The sequence below is a fragment of the Centrocercus urophasianus genome, unplaced genomic scaffold, assembly GCF_019232065.1.
Source record: "Centrocercus urophasianus isolate 14NV4802_14NV808 unplaced genomic scaffold, USGS_Curo_1.0 seq_26, whole genome shotgun sequence".
Taxonomy (NCBI): Eukaryota; Metazoa; Chordata; class Aves; order Galliformes; family Phasianidae; genus Centrocercus; species Centrocercus urophasianus.
Window position 1 is genome coordinate 1,151,990 of NW_024884822.1, and position 22,409 is coordinate 1,174,398.

General features: G+C 47.3%; 1 protein-coding gene across 1 annotated transcript in view; it reads right to left on the reverse strand.

The window, feature by feature from the left end:
• Positions 1-248: 248 nt before the first annotated feature.
• Positions 249-22,409, reverse strand: part of FGF18 (fibroblast growth factor 18) — a 64,390-nt gene continuing 42,229 nt past the window's right edge. Inside the window, exons 3-4 of the mRNA XM_042826473.1 lie at positions 17,680-17,786; positions 249-515 (exon numbers count right to left, since the gene is read on the reverse strand). Coding sequence (XP_042682407.1) covers positions 249-515; positions 17,680-17,786 — 374 coding nt within the window. The remainder of the gene's footprint in view (positions 516-17,679; positions 17,787-22,409) is intronic.

The window sequence follows — 22,409 nt, forward strand, 5'->3', positions numbered from 1 at the left end:
AAGTCAATTTAAATAGAGCAGTTCATTTCATTTTTCAAGTCACAATAAATCCCTAACAGCTTTTCCCCAGCGTTTGCCATCTAGTCTTTTATTAATTTTTTTTATTTTTATTTTTTTTTTTAAACACAATGTACAAAAATAGAGCTTCTTCCTTATTTTTAATGTAAAAATATTCCTCTGGTGCAGTTTTTTTTTTTTTTTTTTTTTTTTTTTTGTGGTTTATTATTGTGACACTGTTTCGTCTACTTTTAACTGGGGTTGGTGGGTCGTATTCTCTTAGTCCTCTTGGTGACTGTTGTGTACTTGAAAGGTTTCTGTATCTCCACTTGCCCCTTTGGGTACCTCTTCATAAAATGTACATCTTGCTGGTTTTCTCGGGTCTTGGGCCCTTTCCGTGGCCTCCCTTTTTTGGTGAATCCAACATACCAGCCTGAATATTTTGCTGACATCAGCGCCGTGTAGTTGTTTTCTAGGACTTTCTCAATGAAGACGCACTCCTTGCTGGTGCCATCAGGCTGAAAAAGGGAAAAAAAAGAACAAAAAAAAGAAATCAATCGTTAACCAAATGCAAGCTCAGTGACCATAACCCAATCTGGCACAAATAAAGTCATCTGAACCCTGGTTTTGGTTCAAACGTCGCTAACAGGAGCAGTAACAAACCATCAGCTGAAACAGAAACGATTTAGGAAAAAACAAAACATAACCAACATCAGTTCACCATCTTTTGGAGCACTCCTATCCAAGGGCAGAGAGATTTTTCACAGACAGCAGCGTGTCCCATCCAGCTCCTTCATCTGCAAGCAATGCAGGACACGTTGCTTCTCGTTTTCCATTAGAAAGGAGGACAAACTGAACTTGTTCCAAGGAAACCTCATGCTTATCAGGAAAAAACAGAACTTCAAATAGGCCAAATGACACACTTTCTACTTCTACTGCTTGCTTTTCATATATTTTCAATATTTTCAAAAATGCCTGATGGTACTGGATGCTCCTGCAGCATCCCAGGCATGGCAGCGAGCAGATAAACCATGCCTGAAGCTCCCAGGGCAAGACAGGTGGATGGCAAGGGCCATAGGCACATGCTGTGCTACCAACCCCACTTGGACCCTCAGCACCCCATCTGCTTGCTGCTGCAGACTGGGGTTAGGTGGAAGCCAGCCCTGGCAGTGCAGCAGCATGGAGGGCAGTCACCATGCCGAGCAGTTCCTCCAGGATGGGTCAGCATCCCAAGTGCCTCCCAAGCCAGTACAGCTTGGGGACTAAGTCCACTGCCAAAGGGGATGATGTATAAGATGATGCATATATTTACATATACATACATATATATAGCTCTACTCTTCCAGGATTTGGAAGAGGGTTTCATTTCTGGTAGAGAGGAGGGTATCAGCCTTCCCCTATCCATCTCACATCCTTAAATGGCTCGCCTCTTTGCAGAGGGAGCCAGGTTTAGATGTAGAACTGGAGGTCAGACCTCCTGTTCCCTGAGCACCCTGCCTGTCCCACCAGGACCGCTGCTCAGACACAGCACGGTGCAAGCCACCTCCCCACCACTGCACAGCCAATGTGACAGCACCCAGACTCAAAGCACTCACTGGTCTGAGTCTCCAGCAAGAGGGGTTTGGCTCAGCCAGAGCCAAGCCTGTGTGCTGAGAGAGACCATGCACTGATCTCAGGGTGCTTTCAGGATTCCAAACTCTACAGCACCTGCAGCACTGTGGGGAGTTGCAGTGTCACCTGGTAGCACATTTGAGTCACTCAGCATAGAGGAAATTCTTTTCATCTATAATCACATGTCTGAAAATACATTTTGTCCTTTAACTGTTGATTTAGTGGTGCTGCACTGAGAGCATTGAGCAGCACTCGGGTTTGGGCATCAGAAGACAACAAGTAGCTATAGGCTCATCCAGCCCTGGATGCCATCTCAGCCCCAAGTGCTTCACAGTCTCTGGACAGTGACCAACACACTACAGTGTTTCTGACAGGACTTGATCTAATGCTTAGCACAGCCAAAGGAAAGATTTCCAGCATGGCATCTGTCCAATCCAGCTCCCCAGTGAAGTCACATTCGGGTTTTTGAGAGAACTGCAAGCCCATGCTGGCTAACAAACTTCCTCCCTCCTGCACAAACGCAGCAGTATCAGCTCCTTCGGCCACGTCTCCATCACATCTGCGGGGACACCAAGGCAGCGTTGAGCAGCACAGCAGCACAGCTGCAGGTCACTGGGGTGAGGAGCCCACTGGGCTGCAGTGGGGCTGGATGCTGGGGCTGTTCCCAACAGGCGCTGCCACAGCCTGGGGTACGCCAACCCAAAAGCCATTAAAGCACCATCCTGCTGAAGGGGCTTCGTTAACACATGTCGGCCTCATTAAGAGCACACAACAGAGCAGGGCAGTACCAGGCAGAAGGTGTGAGAGAAGGAGCTAGATGGCTTCCTTCTGTGCAAACAGCTGACCTGGGCTGCACACCCCACGGGGCTGAGCTCGGCCATACAACTGGCAAGCTTCACCCGGCGCCAGGCACAAAGGTCCGAATTTTATCATCCACAATGCAAAGCCTGAAAACGCTTTAATGAATGGCAGAGGTGGGCGAAGCGCAGGGTTTCAGGTCCTGGGGGGGTCATTCTCCGAGTCCTGGGTTTGATCAAAGCCACATGAGCGGGGAAGAGGAAATCAGTTGACACCACAGGGTTCCACCGGGTTTCAATGCGAAGCCATAAAACCAGCCCCGGGTTTCTCAGGGCTCAGCCCACTACAGACCTTTCACCAATGAATGGAGAACTTTTAAACAATACCGTGGCTGGCTTTCAAATCCACCCAAGCCCAGGTGCTGATGAAGCGACCAAATCTGTACTGCAGGGCAGCAGGTAATTGGAGCGGCCGTTTCCCCGCGCTCACAGAAAGGCCCTGGCGTTGAGCCCTGACCTTGTTGCTAGGAGAACTGCAGCGTTTTCGTGCAATTTGGGAGGTTTCCGCTTGCACTGCAATGTCAGTTTCTCATGGAAAACGAAGACTGGAATTAAAAGAAAATGTGTGTGTAGGAGGGGGAAGTTATTCTATTCATAACAAAAAAGTATTTACTTATACCTTCAAATTTGCCAGCAGTGCCTAAGACAGAGACGGGAGATGTAGGAATAACAAGGTGCAACTCGAGGCCAACCTCAGGGCTAATTTGAAGTAAACAAAGTGCATGAGATAAAATAATTTCGTTTTGGAAGAGGAAGAGCTAAATGATTCGATAACATGAAATTACAGCAACATCTACAAGTACTTCGAGATAAATGAGGATAAGGAGCTCGCTCTTCCCCAAACAGAGCATTCCTGTACGTGCTACGGCACGCCTGAGACAGACAAATGATTTTCAGATACTTACAAGACGATTTTACAGCATCTGTTATAATACTCCCCAACAGCACATAAATCACTCACACACGTTACCTACACCATGGAGAGCTGGACCCACAATTGGGGCAAGAAACAATTTACAAGGGCTCTCAGTATTTCTTATCACCTTGTTTTCATCAGGTGCCCGTCACTTCACCACGTCCCTGCTCAAACAGCAGCACGACGCTCCCTCTCTGGGTCTGTCTCCCTACCTCCTCTGTTCTGTACTGCAGAGATGGATGGAAAAGGGAGATGGCTTTTGCCGAGCACCAGGGGCTTCCAGGTGAAGATACCAGGTAAAAAGCAGACTGCCTGCCCTTCTCTGGAGCACTGATGACACATCTGCCACCAATACAGGGTTGCATCCACCCCTGCGATGTCATCAGGGAGATGCTGCCAGGTGCATCTCATGCATACTCAGCAGTCAGGATGCACCTCACAGAGCAATCAGCCTTCAAAACTCAGAACTTTCTGCTTCATTAAGATAAACAGGAGAGAGCCGGGCAGGAGCTGCTGAGTGCTGCGGGAGGGCTCACAGCCCTACTGCCCTGGCAGCCCCAAGGAGCACAGCTAGCACAAGGGATGCACACAAGGAAAACACAGGGAGAGGAAGCCCATCTGCAAAGCTCTGGCTGGGACCCTGCCCTGGGAGGACACAGACCTCAGCAGCACCAGGGATGCCTCTGTCCTACAGCCCATAGGCATGGGACTGGGGCTGAGGAAAGCAGATGCAGGCTGAGCTGATCCAGCACATCCTGGGAGTGTCAGCTTTTGGTGGCACAAATAAAAGCTTTGCCTTCACAAGGAGCACATCCACAGTCACCGAACACCTCCCAGCCAACAGCCAACTGTGCTCAGCAGTGGGAGCTCAGCGCTCTGTCCCATCCACCTTAGCAGCTGGAGGGAGCTGAGGCTGCAGGCAATTAGGCAAGTAAATTAAGTTTTAAAGAGAAAAGCCCAATACTGCATAACAGCTTATGATGTTTTCCTTCTTTTGGCTCTGAAAGCAGAGTGGCGTGCAGCAGCCCTTCCCTGCTCTCAGCCAGCAGGTCTGCCCGCTGCCCACTGCCTCCAGGAGCTGGCCACGACCACGGAGTGCAGCAGGAAGGGCTGTGGGACAGAATCTCAGTCTGGCACCAAAACCCACAGTCAGCGCCAAAAAGAGAAGAGAAATGGCTTTCCTGAGACCTCAGCTGTTGCCAGAGAAACCATCCAGAGCTTTTCTTTTTTGTTTTAAATTCATTCCTCATAGCTGTTAGATATGGCAGCTGTTAGCCAGCCTTGTGATAAACCTATAAAATACCCAACCTGAAATCCACCTTCTGCAGACAGCTCTCAAGCATCACCCAGGCCTGCAAAGAAGTGAGCGGAAGGGCAGCAAGGCAGGCAGGACAGCAGAGGCTTCAGCAGAGCACAGCGGTGACTGACTGCTGCGAGCTTGGGGTGTATGGGGGCATCGCCAGCACCAAAGCAGAAAGCTGCAACTGTAATTCCTGTACCACACAGACATTGAGCAGCAGCAGTCACCCCAGAGCCAGGAAGGGACATGTCTGCCACAGAACTTCTCACAAAGCCTGGACTTGCAGCCCACGGGAAATGGAAGGCAGCAGAGCTTGGGGAGGTGCCTTCGAGCCAGGGTCTCTCCAAGTACCACAAACATACTGAGGAGCACTGGATTGTTTGTGCAGAGCATTTGGCGACGGTCTCTCCAGTATTAAACACGAAATGCCGAACTGACACTAAAGCAGAATTAAGTGCCAAAGCATTTGCTGCTTCTGCAATTACACTCCGGCACGCTTTGGTGCTCCTCCCCGCTTTCCTTTTTATGACCCAACTTGGCCTTATTGTAGTTTTGCTTTCTTGTTTTAAGTTCTCCAAATGGAAAGGATCAAAGGGCCCTTTGTTGTTGTGGCACCGCTGCCACTAACAGCTTGCTGCTGGGGGGACCTCGTGGCAGCTCTGCCACCAGCCCCAGCCAAAGCACTAGCAGGTGCACAGCCGCCTCCTCCTCCTCCGCATTAGCCCACAGCACTAAGCCACCTGAGCAGCTTTTTATGGGAAAGGGAGGCCGGCGCAGGTTTTCTCATTTATGCTTCACAAATCTTGCTCAGTGGGCACCGGCAAATCCAAACTTCCTCGGCTTTTAGAGCAACAATAAGCTCGCACAACCGGCGTGGATAACGACGCTGCACGGGGAGAGATGCCTCCACAGCTGAAAGGTTTCTCTGTTTGCAAAGATCAGGGCACAAATTAAGCCCCGCCAGTAATGCTGTGCTAAGCTGCTGTTAGCTAAGCTTATGTTCAAGCACTTCCCCTCCCCTCTAAGCCAACCCTGACATCAGGAGCTCTTGGATAAGGCTGCGGTGACCAAATGCACGGTGATGGGCGGTTAGGAACAAACAACAAACCGTGTGGAGCAACTCTGGTATGGCCCAGGAGCGCCTGCTGGGCAGGACTCAGCCTTACAATTGAGATCGAGATAACCCCCCTGCCTAAGGTTTCCAAATGGCATATGCACCCAGCATTCTGCCAGGAAAAACCCTGAAAAAGGGCGCTTTCTGCATTCCTCCCTCCTCCTCCTCTGCACACAGCCAGGAACTTCCCAAGCGCCGTGCTGGGTTCTCACACCACCCCCAGGTGAGAGGTGCCCCCGTGGAGCACAACAATTATTTCAAAGGACTGCTGAGAATTTCCCTCTAATGCTGGCACTGTTATATTCACACACTGCACTCTACAGAAGAAATCCTGCCCTTTGTTTTCTACATTTCAGAGTGCTGACAGCATGCAATGCTTAAGTTTCCAGGAGATATGTGGCTCAGCAGTCCATAGGAGCCACAAAGAGCCATCCCCAGGTGAGGACCAAAGGCACCCAGCATCCTTGATACCCCCGTAAGACACCAGAGCTGTGCACACAGCAGGAACATGGCAGTGTGTGATCTCAGGAAGCACGTTACTTCGGTGCTTTTGCACCAGCCCAGCTCCACTCAGAGCCTCCAGACTCACTTGGCGTGAATTGGAAAAGCCCGAGTGGAGGAAGGTAAGGCAGGGCCATGCTGAAATAGCAGTTTTTAGCACTCCCACCTCTCTATGTCTACACACATCTACTAAAGGTAGGTCAGGGAGTGGGACAAGCGAGGCAGGTGCAGCAGCAGGCATACATGGCTCCATCAATGCTGCAGGGGAAACCAGCCCTCGCAGCACAGCCAATCTGAGTGCTGAGGCCACTGAAAGCCAGGCCCAGCCACGTTCATGCACTATATAGGCATTATCAGGACAGATCTGTCATATGCATCCTGATGCTCAGCACCCAGGATTTATGGCCAGGCCTGCTGACCACAGAGACACCTCTTGACCCAAATGCACATTCTTGCTCCCAGCCCAGGCTGTAAATCAGGGAAGCTGCATCTATAACTGCCAAGAGTTACTCAGCCTCGTGCACGCTTCCTCCAGCTCTCTGCCCTCTGAACCTGCCCAATTCTCCAAGGAAAATACTTAGGAGCCATGATGGGCAGTTCAATAAAAGTGTCTGCCAGAGCAGCAGAGAGGTTAATTATGTACACAGGACATCTAAGTGCATTCAGAAAGCAGGGAAAGTGATGCAAAATCTATGCAGTGGGGATTCTCCAAAGAGAAGGTACTTCCGCCTTCAGAAGCTAGAAGAGCTCATTACACCAGTATAGCCCATTTTTGCACATACCTGTCTATAGGCACCAGGCATTCCAGAAAACATGCAAAAATGGGCACAGTCATGCACTTGTGGGGTGGGAGCTGCAGGCTTTGCTGGGGTGAACCAAGCAACACCGTGGCTGTATCGGGACATGCCTCCCAACCTGCTGCAAATATATCAGCAAATACACTGCTATCAGCACAGCAGGAAGGCACGTATTCATGACTGGAGCAAATTGGGATGGCTTCATCTGGAAAGACGCACATTTGGTTAATAGAAATTCCTAACTGCATCTCAGAGAACTACGTGTACTTACTAGTCACAGTGAGAGACATTGATCACTTTTTAAATGAACTTTATGAAAATTTAAGAGAAAATCATTTAAGTCAGTACTTTAGGAAACAACTGCTGCAGGAGACCTGAAACCATGGGCACAATTCAGACACGACATCTGAGCAGACACCGTTCCCTACACCTAGCTGATCCAGCTCAATTTCTGCTTCTCGTTGCTAACTGAAGGACAGCCTGGGAAGGCATTGCTACCCATCCCTACAAAGATTTGTTTGGTTAGATACACTGCTGGGCTTTGCTCTGCTTTTGCAGCCTCAGCAGTCATTTTCAGTCTCCACAGAGACCCCATTTTCAGTCTCCACTGAGATTTAGTTCTGAGCCTGCAAAAGGTATCTAAAAACAGCAGTGTATTTTGTGTGGGCTTACATTCATTAGGTGGGGACCCGTGACACTACAGAAAAACTTTTAAACACTTTAAAACAGTGTCTAGACAATAACTGGAGCAAGAACATGGGACCAGAACATTGCTGACCCTGTAGCAAATCTGGTAGATCCTACATTTATATTTATTAAACAAACATACGCATTGACTCTTTAAGTTATCATTTCACACAAGCACAGTCTCCATCAGCTGACATTCTGGTAGTGACATCAATTTCCCCAAGGCAAGCTTAAATCAGTGGAGTTTAGGACCAAGGATGGTCATTGATTATCTGCAGGATGGTGTTAGTTCTCTCCACATCAACTTATATAACTGAGAAAAAAGAGAAGCCCAGGATCAAATCAAGTGCTACCCATAAATCATCGAGAATTGCTCCAGCCTGCAAATGACACATCTCCTTTTGTAAACAACAAATGCAGGGCTTTAAAGGCTTGTCCTTCTTTAGGAAAACATAATCCCTTTCTATAAGTAATAACACTTTTCTGTAAGCAAATAAATTCAATTTGATGCAAGCATTTGCACCAGACGCACGCAGCATGCCCTCTCCACCCAAAGAGGGTGAATGAGGCAAGAGCAGGGCTCAGGGATGATCATCCCCTCTCAATAATTGTAATTAATGTTCAACCCTAGGGAACTGCAATACTCCAATGTGACACACAGCTGCAATCATCGAGAAACTCAAGGGACAGGATGTTAGCAGCTTTATGGTGACACTTGCTCCTTGAACACAAAAAGGATTAAATTAAATTATCACGCAGCTTTCAAGAAGATGGCATTTCTTCCCTGGGAGGAGATATACAGCTTTCAGCCACAGGATAAGAAGAAGCTTCAGAAGCCAAGCTTACAAGCCTGCTCTGCAATGCAAACCCTGACTGTGCAAAGCTCCATTCTCAGAAAGAGAACTGATGGCCCTTATGAACATACAAAGGAAAACTGAGGTTTGCTGAAAAGGAATCACAAAAAAACTGGAAACTTATTACATGTCTCTCAGGTGACCAGACACACAAATGGGATTCCTTAGCATAAAACCAGTGTCACGAAAAAACATATTTTTCAAACAAAAAGAAGAGTGGCTGCCAAAAGGGACCCAACCTTTTTCCTTTGTTTTTGAACAAATTTAATTGATTTAAAGCAGTTGGCTGTACTGAGAAGGCTCAGTTAACCAGAGATGTAGACATATGCCTAGAAGGTGACTCCCAGGGCCCGACCACATGGCCTGACCTGTGCAGTGATGAACTGAGCACCAGCCCCATCCCGGATGTCCCAATGCCACCCAGGGCAGCTCTGCTTCCAGGATACAGCAAATGTCACGGTGCTCCTCTAACCCAGTTTGGCTGAAGCTAAACCTCCTGTTCTTGACTAGCCTGGGAGGATTGGCATCCAGCAGAGGTACGTAGAGAATGCACTACCTGAAGGTAACACAGAAGGACGTAGCACAGACCTTAAATATTCACATTACTCTTTCAAGATGCTAGATATACAACCAAAAAATACAAATGCGCTGCCTGATAAAGCAGCTAAGCTTGAATCCAATCCCAGCAGCATTGTGCACGTTCAAATGTACTTCATAACCTCACAGATTTCGTAATCTATGTCCTAAATCTACTAGACCATGCAGGTAAAAACGTATATTCAGCACCCAGAGCTTCAAAATCTCTGATGACCAGGCAGCAAAGGGAAGACACAAAGCTCCCTCCATGCAGTGCTATGGACACAAAAGCCTCCTGGCTCAAACAGCCTTAAGAGCATAAGCATCTAAGCATGCATGTACAAACACAGCTGCAGGCCAGACTGTTAACAATTGACGCAGCTTTTCACCATTCATGAAATAAAAGAGTCTTCTCCATATGAGCAAGCTTCTTCCATCTTCTCAACCTCTGGTGGACTGTGTGAGCTCCAACAACTCCAGAATCTCCCATCTGTCCCATCCTCCCTGCACACTGTCCCACCTCCCCAACCGCCACGGCTGTTCAATATTCATCAGCATCCATAAAAGCTCTCTCCCTCTTCTGAATACACGGAGCTTCAAAATGACCTCTGCTCTCCCACAAAACCAACATCTGCCGCTTGCTGTCCCACAACGTCCCAGAACATCTAAACTCAAAATTCATTCCCCACATTCACGTCATTTTCCCCCCTTTTCCACCTCCAGAGAAACTTTTAAGTAGTGTGCTGCTGTAAACAAACTGCCAAAAGCACAGACCCAGGACAAGGCCCATTGCTAACAGCAAACAGCTGCGAAGGTCCAGGTACAAACCCCGACCTCTTTGAAGGAACCACTGAGCATCTACATCCATTTGCTTTTGTGCCAAGGCAGCCTCAGCACAATAAACACTGGAAAGTAGTTTCGCTGGGCTCAACCATAAATGGCTTTTGGGAATCATTACACGGCTGTGCCATTCTCAGCAGGGATTCCTGGAAATGCCAGGTAGCACTCAGCATCAGTTGGCTGCCCCAAGCCATGCTGCTCCAGGACAAGAGTTGTCCCAATGTGGTTCCTGTGTGCCAGGTATGCAAACACAACGTACCCATGCCAACCCTCCTACAGACAGGAGGAATCTTCACAGCCTATTAGGGAAGGTGCATGATGGGGTCTGGCCAGGTTTTTTACACATTAAACCTACACAAATAACACAACAGAACAATCATTGTGTGTCCACACAGCCTGAAATTGTATAACAACATCCCTGCCATGATGACTACGAACCCCTTTATGCAAGGCACTTCTGTCCGGCACCGTAGAGATGTGAAATTACAAGTGAGTTACCAGATGCAGATACCATCAGCACACACAGAAGTTTGGATGCAATGCTTCTACTTGCCCAGCAATGGAAAGCGGCTGAGAAAGGCTGCAGTATTACCAAAAGCCTCATGACATTTGGGGGCTGAGAACAGAAGAGGGTGATTTCAGCTTCCACTTCTGCTTTTAATTTTACAAGAATGTAAGCTTTTAAGTTTTCAGTACTAAAAATCAAGATTTTTTCCATTGGTTGCAGAAAAAAAAAGTCTGATTAGGCGAATGCAGAAGACTAATCACTCACCCAGCTGAAAGAAAACTGGCTTTGTCATCTCATCAGTTTTAGGCCTTTGTAGTCCTGGAGTGTTGAGTTGAGGTTTTGGGGCACTTTAGGTTGCTTTCAGGTCAGGTCCATATTCTGAGTTGTTGGAGGTTGTTTGGTTCCAGGTTCCATTGGGGTGTTTATTTAGATGACTAAAACTAAAACAAACTGAAAGGGCAGCACAAGCCTGGGAACAGTTCATTTTTAAAAAGGACTGATTCCACCCTACGTGGAGAACCAGACTGCAGTCCAAAATGAGATCGGAGTGAGATCCAGCAAAAGACATGTCAAGTTTGGTTCTCAAGTGAGAAGCCAAGTCAGGATAGTTTATGACTGAACATGTCACAAAGAGATCCACAAAACACGTGCTGTTAAACTCAACACTCTTCTGTTTCTGGTTTTGTTTTTGATGTAAGTTCAGCAGTTGGTCCCAGAAATCATTAGGTTTTACAAGCCCTTCTGTCAAGCAACCTGAATGCTGTGCAACTCCGTGAAAAATCCTGGATAAGCATCAGAACTGTGCAAAACTCATAGTGCTGCCCCAAGTCCAAAATGCAGGGTTTGGACGTGCACACTGAGGAGTGCAAACACCTCATCTACTGCATTAGACTTCCAAACAAAAGCCCCTGCCTATAGGAAGACTAAAAGCAGGTGGCTGGGTGCCCCACAGCTCCAGCTTTGCAGTGCTCAGGGCTATTGGGACAGCACTGGGAGAGCCACAGCCCAGCCCCATGCAGAGCATCCTCAGGCAAGGCACCAAGCAGGCTCTGCTCCCTTCCTTGTTCCCAGGCTGTGCAGATCCTGGCTTTACAGAAATGCCCGGTTCCAAAATGAAGGATGTTGATCCAGACACACTAATCCACCCAGTATCCCCACCCAGGTAAGACTCCTGTCCTGGCTCCCAGTGAGCCACCCCAAGCTCCTGTAAGACAACGCTCCTTTTCCTATAGGGTTGGGGTATCACAAAGGGCCAAGTCTGCATGATAGGCCCTAACAAGCGCCTTCACTCTTTGATGCTGTCACAGCTTTTTTAGCCAACTTTCTTGACTAAATACACACATGCTTCAAGAAAACCCCTATTTTAAAGCTGCAATGTAAACAACCCCAAATCATTACTATCCCCTAAAGGCTACTGCTGGCAGGAATCAGTGATAAAGCTCTGCCAGAGCAGTCTGGCATCTAGCAACAATTTGTTTGTTGTCCTGCAAAAATAGAGAGTCTTGCCATATGGTATAAGCAAGTTTCTGGTAATGTTAAGAAATACATTGGCTTGGAAAGCAGTTGTCACACCAGAGAAGATCTTATACTTCTGATACAGCTTATGGTGGGAGCAGCATCGGTGCAGCCAGCAGAGCTGCATCACCTCCAGCTCCTGGCACAGCCACATCACCTGGCACTGCTTTCTTTAAGGCTGAGAGGAGCTGGACAGGGCTTTGAGGGAAGAAGCTCAGCAGTGATCCTCTGTGCTCTGTGAATGCCAGGAGGGTTTCAGGGCTACGGGCACAGCAACAGCAGGCTTGTCCCCAAAAGCACCCGAGTTAGCTGTCTGCAAGTTGAAGCAGTGCTCCAGTCCCCCTGAGCAGCCAGGGGGTTCGTGCCTTTCCATGAACAGGTCTTTCCCACTGATCACATTAAACAGAGGGAAAGCAGAAACAAAACCAAACTCATTAAATTGCTCTTTCCAAAGCAATGTGTAAGTATTTATAACGATTTTCTGAGAATGTTCGTATATGGGGTCACTGAAGATTTTTAAAGAAAACCCAAACAGAGACGGTGCATGTCAGCATGCGGTTTGAGTGGGAAACTGCCCATTTTATAGTATCCCATAAACTCTGGCTTGAATTCTTTGCAGGCACTGAAGTGGTATAAATGAGGAGAGGCTTCTGGGGACACGAGTCCATGGTTCTCACCTTCTGCAGAGCTCTAAATGTCTTCTCCCTATGGTCACAAAACGGAACCAGAACCTGGAGCCAGAACCACTCCTCACACAGGCAGTAGCCCCACTGCTCTGAATGCCAAGGCTTTGTGGAGGGCAGTGGGAAGAGCCAAGCCTGAGCACAGAGCTAAGGATCCAAACAAGCAGGATTCCTGCTCCCATCTGGTTTCAAATCTGGCACGCAAGGCGCTTTTCTATCTGAATGTTGGGTTGAGGAAACCACCAACCAGAAAGACTCGGTCATTGCAGTCATCTAGGAAAAAAAGCAGTGGGTTTTCTCATGCATTTCACAACCGCCCTCCACTTTCCCTTCATCAGAATAAACTGGCATGGAAGGATATTTGTGAAAGCCCCTCTTTTGTTAATCCCTGGGCCTATTTCTGGCACATTTTCCATAACCACATCCTGCCCCAAAAGAAGGACTTGCAGTGGCTGGATGACGGCTGTGTAGCGTGGAAGGGCAGCAGCCAGCTGACAAGTGAGCGTGCTGTCCCTATGGCTCTGCACTCAGGGCCCGTCCCCCCCTGAGCTCCAGCACCCACCACCTGCTTCTCCTTCCTGGGAGAGTTCACCAAGCGGCTCAAAGCACCGAGACACGGAGCTGTTCTCAGAACGTAACCAGCAAAGAGCAAGGAACAATATTGCTGTTGGATCTGGAAAAGACAGAGCCCGGCTAAGGTAAACCATGGAAGAACATCAGTGGGACTGCTTGGAGCATCTTCTGAAGAAATTTCTGGATCAAATCTAAGACATGCTTAGCTCTTTCCCCATTCTTCTCAAATCTTTTGGATTCCTTCCCGTCATTACCTTCCCCATTTCTACGCACTGCTCTGACAAACACGGCTCCCTTACCACGTTCTGCCCCTCTTCCTGCATTCCTGCCCTGCAGCAAGCCGAGGTTCATCCCTCCCCAGCCTTGGTCACCAGAAAACCAGGCCTATTTCCTTCCCTTCCTTTATAATTGAGAGAGCAATGCCCATGCAGACCGCAGAGTGTGATTCCACACTGAGAGAACCAGGAGAAATTCCCTGCCAGCTCTCCCTATGGGATCAGAAGGTACCTGAGGTACATTTGGGCCATTTGGGGCTACGTTCTCAGATACACTTCAGAGTAAGCACTGTCACACTGTACTGACTCCTGCAATAACTCAGGATCTGCTCTGCCATCTTCCAGAAGTCCGTGCGTTACAAGAGGAAATCAGGGCAGCAGCTAAAGGAAGGGGCAGGGCTTTGGTAACCTTGCACCTGTGCCGATGGACCCACTTTGAGCTTCAAACAGACCTCTGACCTTTCAAACACTCTCTGATGAGAGGATTGGGAAGGAACAGGGAAAAGAAATCTCTGCAAAGGCGTGCAATTCTAGATAGCACCAATCTGCTCTAAGGGCAGCACAGCTAAAGCAGTTAGAAGTGGCCAAGCTAATTAAGGGCCACCTGCTCACATCCTGGTCTGCTAATTCTTGCTTTAAAAGACTTAGCTCTGAAAAGCATCCAGTTCCCACCTTAATGACACTATTATCTTTAATGCATGAGGTAACAGAAGCTGGGACAGGAAGAAAAAACAGAGAAGGGCTCACCAAGAGAATGACAGCTAGAAACTCCGAGCTCCTCCACAAAGGTCATTAACTCTCCTACACTGAATTATCACAAATCTTGAGTTCCTCTACCAAGTGAAAAGTCACTTTATGACTTTTGCTACAGACTTATACGTGCAAAAGCAGCTAATATTTCTACATGTGCTAAAATAGAGACAGCAAATACCCACAGGTAAAAAAACAAAACAGAAAAAACCCAACAGTCATAAATTAAAAGAATATTTCTCAGCCCTTTATAACACCAAGAATCAACTGAGAAACACAATGCAATTTGTCCTCCCCTGGAGCAGGTCACCTTTAACAGACAAGTCACTCCCTGCACACCCCTGCCCCACTCCAGGTTTCACAGTGTGTAGGAACACCAGCAGCCTCACACATCGCATGCCATGACAATAAATACCATCCAAAGCCTGCCCTCATCACCTCCAAGCCCTCTGGCCAACAGTGGCTGTGAACACACATGTGGTAACAAACGAGCAAGACGACACATTTGTGGATCTTGAGACAACTCCATCAGATGGCCTCCCACTCAGAGAAGCTGGCATGGGTGCCCATAAGTAAATAAAAAAGCCAAAGGTTGCACTTCTAAATCTGATGGATGAATCTGTTTGCCCACAATGCAATCAGGTGGGGAGCGAGCCTGGCTCACATTTGTCTCAAGTTCCATCTGAGAACAACAACAACCTGCTCCCATCTCTAATGCCCTTTGTAGGTGATTATGGAAAACAAAAAGGACTAAATTCAAAGCAGGTTTTCAACTGGGGGGGATCCAAAAAATGCTGACTGCAAAGGAGAACAAAGCCAGATGGCATATGCTGGTATTGTCAGGGATTATGCAGTGTAAGGCAATAGGAAATGAGCAGAGAAAAAGAACCAATTTCATCCCAGGGCTCCTCTGCTGCCAAATGAACATAGCAGGGCAACTGTGAAACAATCAGTTTATGGGTTTCATTCTCCTCCACCCCCAGACTGAGCTTAAATATTTGTATAAGCCGAGGCGTAACTTTTATCTAGTGTTATCCTTGGGGTTTACTCACTGTTTAGAGCGTTCGGTCTAAAAAGCATTCCCCCAAACTCCTGCCACAAAAAGAGACAAAACTACAGTACTAATTAAAACCACACTCTTCGGTATCAAGAAGACATGCTATTATTTTCTTTTTTGCTCATGAGAAGCTGTTAATACGGGCAATGCGTCTGGAACATTTTCCTTCCAAGCGCAATGCTCAGTACCCCCTCCTGCTCAGGTCGGCTGCTTTATGAACTTGTCAGCAGTCTGGGGTGGGAAGGCTCAGATGGCGTATTTACAAGAATAGTTTTTTTTTTTTTTAATAACAGACCGTTTGCCAACTTCGCGTTATAAAAAGCACATCGAGAAAAAAACAAAAGCTTTACGCTGCATGAAAGGTGACAAGCTAAAGAAATGTCCTGCCTTCTTGCCCAGTGGGCAACCGAGGTTGCCAAAATATACTATACATTGTGAAAAACAGCCTCTGACTCTGCCAGGATGCTTCTGGACACTCAGCACATACCAGGAAAGGATGTGGGTGGCAATGTGTACCAACACTGACCCACGCTGGGGTAAAGTCTGTTACAGAAAACTATAAGATTTCATGCTTACTTTATCCCTGTATAACTAGAATGCTTATAAGGTCTCCATTATTGTCCTATCAGCACATCAAAGGTAGTAACATATTTATCCTTAGAACACTTGTAAGACAAGGTAAAACCACAGAAAACTAAGGTGTAAAGAAATTAATGCCCAGGTTTATATGCAGTGCAATTTTCAAAAGCAACTGTGTGCATCCCAATACATCCACATCCAGTTAAAAAACAAATTTCTTTGTCCAAGGTCATAGAGCCATAGAATGGCCTGAGTTGAAAAGGACCACAATGATCATCTAGTTTCAACCCCCTGATATGTGCAGGGTCGCCAACCAGCAGACCAGGCTGCCCAGAGCCACATCCAGCCTGGCCTTGAATGCCTCCATGGATGGGGCATCCACAGCCTCCTTGGGCAACCTGTTACAGTGTGTCACCACCCTCTGTATATCCAGCCTAATCCTCCTCTGTCTTAGCTTAAAATCATTTCCCACGTCCTATCACGGAACAAGGTCAAGCAATGGTGTCTCATTGAGAGCAGGCAGTTACACTGCAGAGATGCAGGAAGCAGAGAGAAATGGCTGCTTTGGTCCAATCCTCCTGGAGCCCATCCTATTTCCAGGTCTCCACAGCATGCTGGATGCTCCCTGCTTTGCAAAAGCAGCTCTCCAGTGGCTTAGGCAGGGTGCCACTGGTAGTGCTACCTCTGAAAGACCCAGGCTCAGCCTCCAAAGAAGCATCTGTAGTGCTGCGAGGAAAATAAAAGTGGCAGAAACGATCCTCTAGGGGAAGGCACTTGTCCCACAAGTGTCACGCTTGGGACCACAAATGTAAATAATGTTTCATCAGAGCAATTGGTTTCTGGTTTCTGTTTGGGAGTGTGGCTTTCACTGTTCTGCCTTTGTTGACTCAAAATGAAACTCAGCTTCCCTTTTTCACAGCCACGGAGATGCCAGATTTTAATTCCTGGCAGCACACAGTGCAGCAGTGGAGGAGGGACCTTTTGGGGGTGTTTGGCCATGTCTTAGCTTTGAAGCACCTCCTGCCCCGTTAGCGAGCAGCCAGCCTCGCCAGCAGTTCAGAAGAACTGCCTAAGCTACAAAAACAAGTTAATGCACGAAAATATGACTTCAGCAAAGAAGTTAAGCTACATGGGTAAATATGCTGTAATTTCCAACATGCTTCCATTGTGCAGGGATCCAATGTAATAAAATATTCCTGCAATGCTAGAACCACGAGGCCTTGTCCCAGTAAGATGATCTGATTTCGGTATTAGCTTTGCCATGCTGTAACCTGCCTCAACACTGAAAGCAGCCCTATGTTGCTAACCTTCCTAGCACATTCTTGCCTTCCCTTTTTCTAACATCACTCCAAAGTCAGGCAGGATTCAATCAAGTCATGAAGTTATATGGACCACATTCCATAATGCTGTGATACAGAATTGACATCTTTTCTCAATTTACCCAACTGTAAAGTGTCAACCGATATGCATCCAAAACATCACCACAGAATCCCAGTGGATGGCTGCAAGTTGGTTTTAAGGACATGGGGGAGGCCTGGTGAAGGGACAGACCGCCTTTAAATGCCACATTTGCTCAGTCCTGCTTTTCATTTGAGGCTGACAGGCAACGCTTGTACACATCACTGCAGCTTTGAGGAGGCTGCTAAAGGTAACACTCATGTTAAAAAAGAATCAGTAGGAAACACTTACCTTCCCTACTAGCTTGCCTTTCCTGTTCATGCAAAGGTAGAAGTCTGTCTCCTTCCCTTTGATCCGGACTTGACTGCCAAAAGTGTCTGTTTCCACTAGAAGCTGGGCTTGTAAAGGAAGAAGAAAAAAAAGCATTTACCAGCGTGGTCATGTTAAGTCAGTGTGTGCAAAGCTCACCAGTGCGTTGTCCCATTGCCTCCACTTGAACCACACCACATTTGGATGCTCTACAAGGGAACAACCCTCATAACCACCCACAGGCTGAGCTTCAGACTTGGTTAGAAGTGCCAATCTGACAATTCTCCATGTCAGACACTTCAGATTTAATGCCTCTTTAGCACAGAACAGGCATACACAACTGTGCTCTATATGTCTTTGCTAGCCGTCCACACTGCAGGAGGTAAAAGAATGGATTTCTTTCTCATGGAAGATACAAGATTAGCACAGACAGAATGAGATTCCTTTCCCCCCAGTCAGCAGCCCCCAAACACTTCACAGAGGCACCCCAGGCACAGGCTCTTGGTGCTTACGACAGCTAGTGGGGGAGAAGTTCAGTGCAGTTTGTGTTCTGAGTCCTGAGAGTGTCAAGACGTCTTTCCAGGAGGTCACTGATTGCTTTGTGGCAGTACAGCTCTGCTGAGCCTGCAATTCCAGGCCCAGCTGGGAGAAACGTGGCCAATGTCATTGTGTTTTGCATGTCTTATTAAGGCCAAATAGTGTGTTGCAGCATTTCCAGGAGCCATGGCAGGAGCTAGATTTCTGCTTCATCTGTATGTACCACCTGCCCTGATGCAATTTGATTTGCAGAAGCCATTCAAGCTGTCACACAGATGTATAGCATGCTATCATCATCACTAAAACCTACACACGCTCAAATTCAGCGTTCCATTCTGACTCTGATCTAAACTCAAATTCCAGTCATGCTCGAGGTTCAGATTCCAAGAATTTCCCTGGAGAGGCAGGAACATGCAGACTGGACATTTTGGTTCAGCTCCATCTCCGATATGCAGGGGAGAAAGTAGACATGGTGGAAACACAATGCAAGAATGTGTAAGTGTCAGCAAGTGCAAATCCACGCTCCTGCTCTGGAAATTCTCACGTTTGTAAGAACTGAGTCTTACCGTAGAAACACAGCTTTTGCCAAACTCTGAAGAATGTTTGATGTGCGCTGCAGAAAGTCACATTCTTTTTGGCATTCATATTTCAAACTTTAAAACCCTCTAAGAGCAAATATGTTCACCGTTAAGGATTTACCATGGGGATAGAAATAGGAGTTTGTTTCATTTAAACACATTAATATTTTTCCCACTTGTAAAGTCAGCTTTTGGCTTCTGCAGCAGTGCAAATATCACACACCTTTAACTCACGAGGGCCCTAAACGGAATTCTCCCATTGCAGCCCAGTCACACATGCAAGTTCAGGGTTTGCCAGTTACTGTTTACATTTATGTAGATATATTCATTAAATCTTTATCACAGGGGATATTTAAAGAATATGTTTCTGTACTTCTTTCTGACAGCAAGTAGGATAATGCCTGTATTATACCAGTACACAGCTTGCAAACATGTAAATAAGGACATTTATCCACGCCTCTCAGGCAGGTGCTGTGGTTGGAGGATGGATACCAACAGCAGCTGCATGCTTTGTCTCAGCACATGCCCAGGTGGAATCAAACCAGTGCTCACCCACACTTCTGGCAGGAAGGCCACATGGCCAGAAATATTCCATCACTGTAGGGATACAAAGATGAACAAATCCAGGATGGCAGAGCATGCCACAGATCAAAGCCAGGGCTTCACTGAGCTAAATGGTGTGTACCTTGGAGAAGGTCATCGCTTCAAATTGCTCAGGGAGGCTGCTCAGATGCAGTGCCATAGGAATGGATCAGGGAACAGCCAGGAGTATGACTATCTCTAAAGAAGTAACTGTGAAAGGTTGTCTTGTACTAAGAGACGTGGTTTAGTGGAGAAATATTGGTTGTTGGTGGATGGTTGGACTGGACAATCTTGGAAATCTTTTCCAACCTTGGTGATTCCATGAGGAAGCGACAGAAACTCACAGTCAGTGCAAGAGGGGAAAGCAGCAGCCTGAAATCTAAGGAACCAGATGTGAGATGCCAAGCACTGGCCAAGAACTGTGGCCAACACCCAGAGCTACAAGGAGCTGCCTGCAGATCTCCACATCATATCCACACAGCAACATAAACAGGGCTTCCAAACACCAGCTAGGGCTCGGCAGCTTGCATTCAGGCACAAACAGGACACAAGTTCACCCTCACTGCCTGCCCACCTTCTGCTAACCCCCACTCCGGGAGCACCACGTCTAAGCTGCAGGGCCAACCCCATCCATCCAAGCCTCAGCACTGCTACTAGAACTGCTAAGAACAACCCCAGATATCAGATACGGGCTTCATCCAGCCAAAGGAGAAGTAAAGGTCAATAAAATGCTCCATTTCCCCACTGGAGCTCGAGCTGCAGGCTGCCAGATGGCCAGCAACCCGCGCACAGCCAACACGGGCTGACAGCACGCGTGCCCGGGCTCAGATGAACAAACACGGGGCACGCGCCTTGCTTCCCCCCATCCCCTCACACTGCAGCCAGTATGAGTAATATCCAAGCTGATTTTAATTTGAAAAATATCACCTTAAAAAGATGCCGGTTCCCTGCTGTGAAAATTAAAACCATCTGGATGGAATGATTTCAAATAATTAATCTAGGTCTCCTTTGACACCGCTGCTAATTAAAATATGATACCTTCCTCCCCCTTTTTAAATAAAGAATTTAAATAAAGTTTAAAGATCTAATAAAAGAACATTATAGTTTAGAGCTAAATGGAACTCACCTTCCCCATGGGTGGCAGAGGTTATGCCGGCAGCCCCCCCCCTCCCTCAGCAGAGTGCCATTGCTTGCACCAAGCAGCAGTGATGGACAAACATCTACAGCATCACTGACAGACATACAAGCACCCACATGGCCCTGCTCAGCAGCCCCTGATGTCCAGGAAGAGGGAGCAGAGGCTCAGCAGATGCTGTCTGCTCCCTGCTGCAATCCTGGCTGCTGAAGCATGGGCTAAGGCAGCCCAGAGGTACCCACTTCTGGAAAAGCTGAGTCATAAGATGCTGAGAACATGTTCTTATTTTTAGGGTTCCTTCTCTTCCTGTCCCACTCGAGAGATCAGTCAGGCCTTGGGGTAGGGCTCATAACCCAGCTGGTTTCTACCCTACAGATTCTCCTTTTTAACCCAGGCATCCATGATTTGCCCATCTCTCATTGAATTCTCTCAAGAGCCCAAACAGTGATGCTGAATATCACACCCAGACAACTAGAATGAGTCAGGGTGAATCCCAGCCCTGAAAAACACACGGGAACTTTACGTGGGCCCTCAGTGGCAGTGAGCCTCCCCCAGCACACAGCACCTCCAGCCCCATCCATCCCCAGGTGCTCTGCAGAGAGATTACAATCTTATTTTCAAAAGCTCTCTGCTCCAGCCTTCAGATCAGCTATTATTGTTTAAATTCTTTGACAGCTAGATAGTCTGATACATTTTCCAGAAAAAGAAAAAAAAAAAAAAGAGAGAGAAAGAGAAAGAAAGAAAAAAGATGTCTTTAGAGGGTAAGATCTTCTGCTACATGATTTTGCCTTATTGGCCCATTTAACCTAAACCTTCCTGAAAACTCCCACTGGAAGAGACTGGAATTCCTCACATGTCTAGGTGAAAAGGATTACACATATATGCTGAAAAGCTATCTTCCAGCTAAAAAAACACAAAGCCATGAAGATATGTGAAGGTAGCAGAAAATATGCCAAATTATCTTTGAAATATTTCCTGGAAGCACGAGGATGGGAGCCAGAAAAGCACAAGGAAGGACAGAAGAAAAAAGTACCTGAGAAGTGTCTTAATGACATTTATCACAAACTCCTAGGTGCCAGCCAGGTGCAAAGGGGAAACGCAATGAAGGCGCAGAAGGACTGGATGACCCACAGATGTTACTGCAGAAGCTCTGGCTGTGAGCACAGCAGACCTGTTCTTCCTCTGAGAGAGTAAGACACGCTCTTGAGGGCTGTGCTTCCAGGGAGAACCCCAGCCAAGGGCAGGCTCTTCTGCACATCCCCGCTTCAAATAGTTAAAGTTTGTTCCAAATGCTGCCTGCCCCCAAGCAAAAAAATAAGAAAATCCTTTATGTGACCACAACATCGGAGAGAATGACCCTGTCTCCACTTTATGTTCATGACGTAATAGGAGGGAATAAAGCCAAAATTATGTAAAGTCTGCAGGGTCTAACAAGGCCTGCAGGCTGTTGACAAGCGAGGTAATCCATGGTGCATCTGTAAATTCTGTTTTCTCATTTGTATGTTCCTCCAAACGGTGCCTGGTCACTGCAAGGTGGGGTAACAGAGGCTCCAAGGCCCACATTCCAGGTATTTCTGAACACTTGTAAGCACCCAGGTTTGCAAGGACAACCACAACCTCTTGCTCGGTCAAGAAGGACAAGATCTCAGGCAAATAAACCCCTGGGGGCATCAGCACAGCACTACATCCTGTGGCATCCCTTCAGGCCTGCAGAGGAGAGCATGCAGACAAAGCAAAGACTGCAGAGATGATCCGACCCTCTCATAGCAGCACACGCCAGCACTCGGAGCTCTCAGGAACCAGACAGGTTAAATATTTGCAATGGAGACATCAGAAGAAAATCTATAACGCAGCAAAGACCTCAAAGGCACTTACACTGC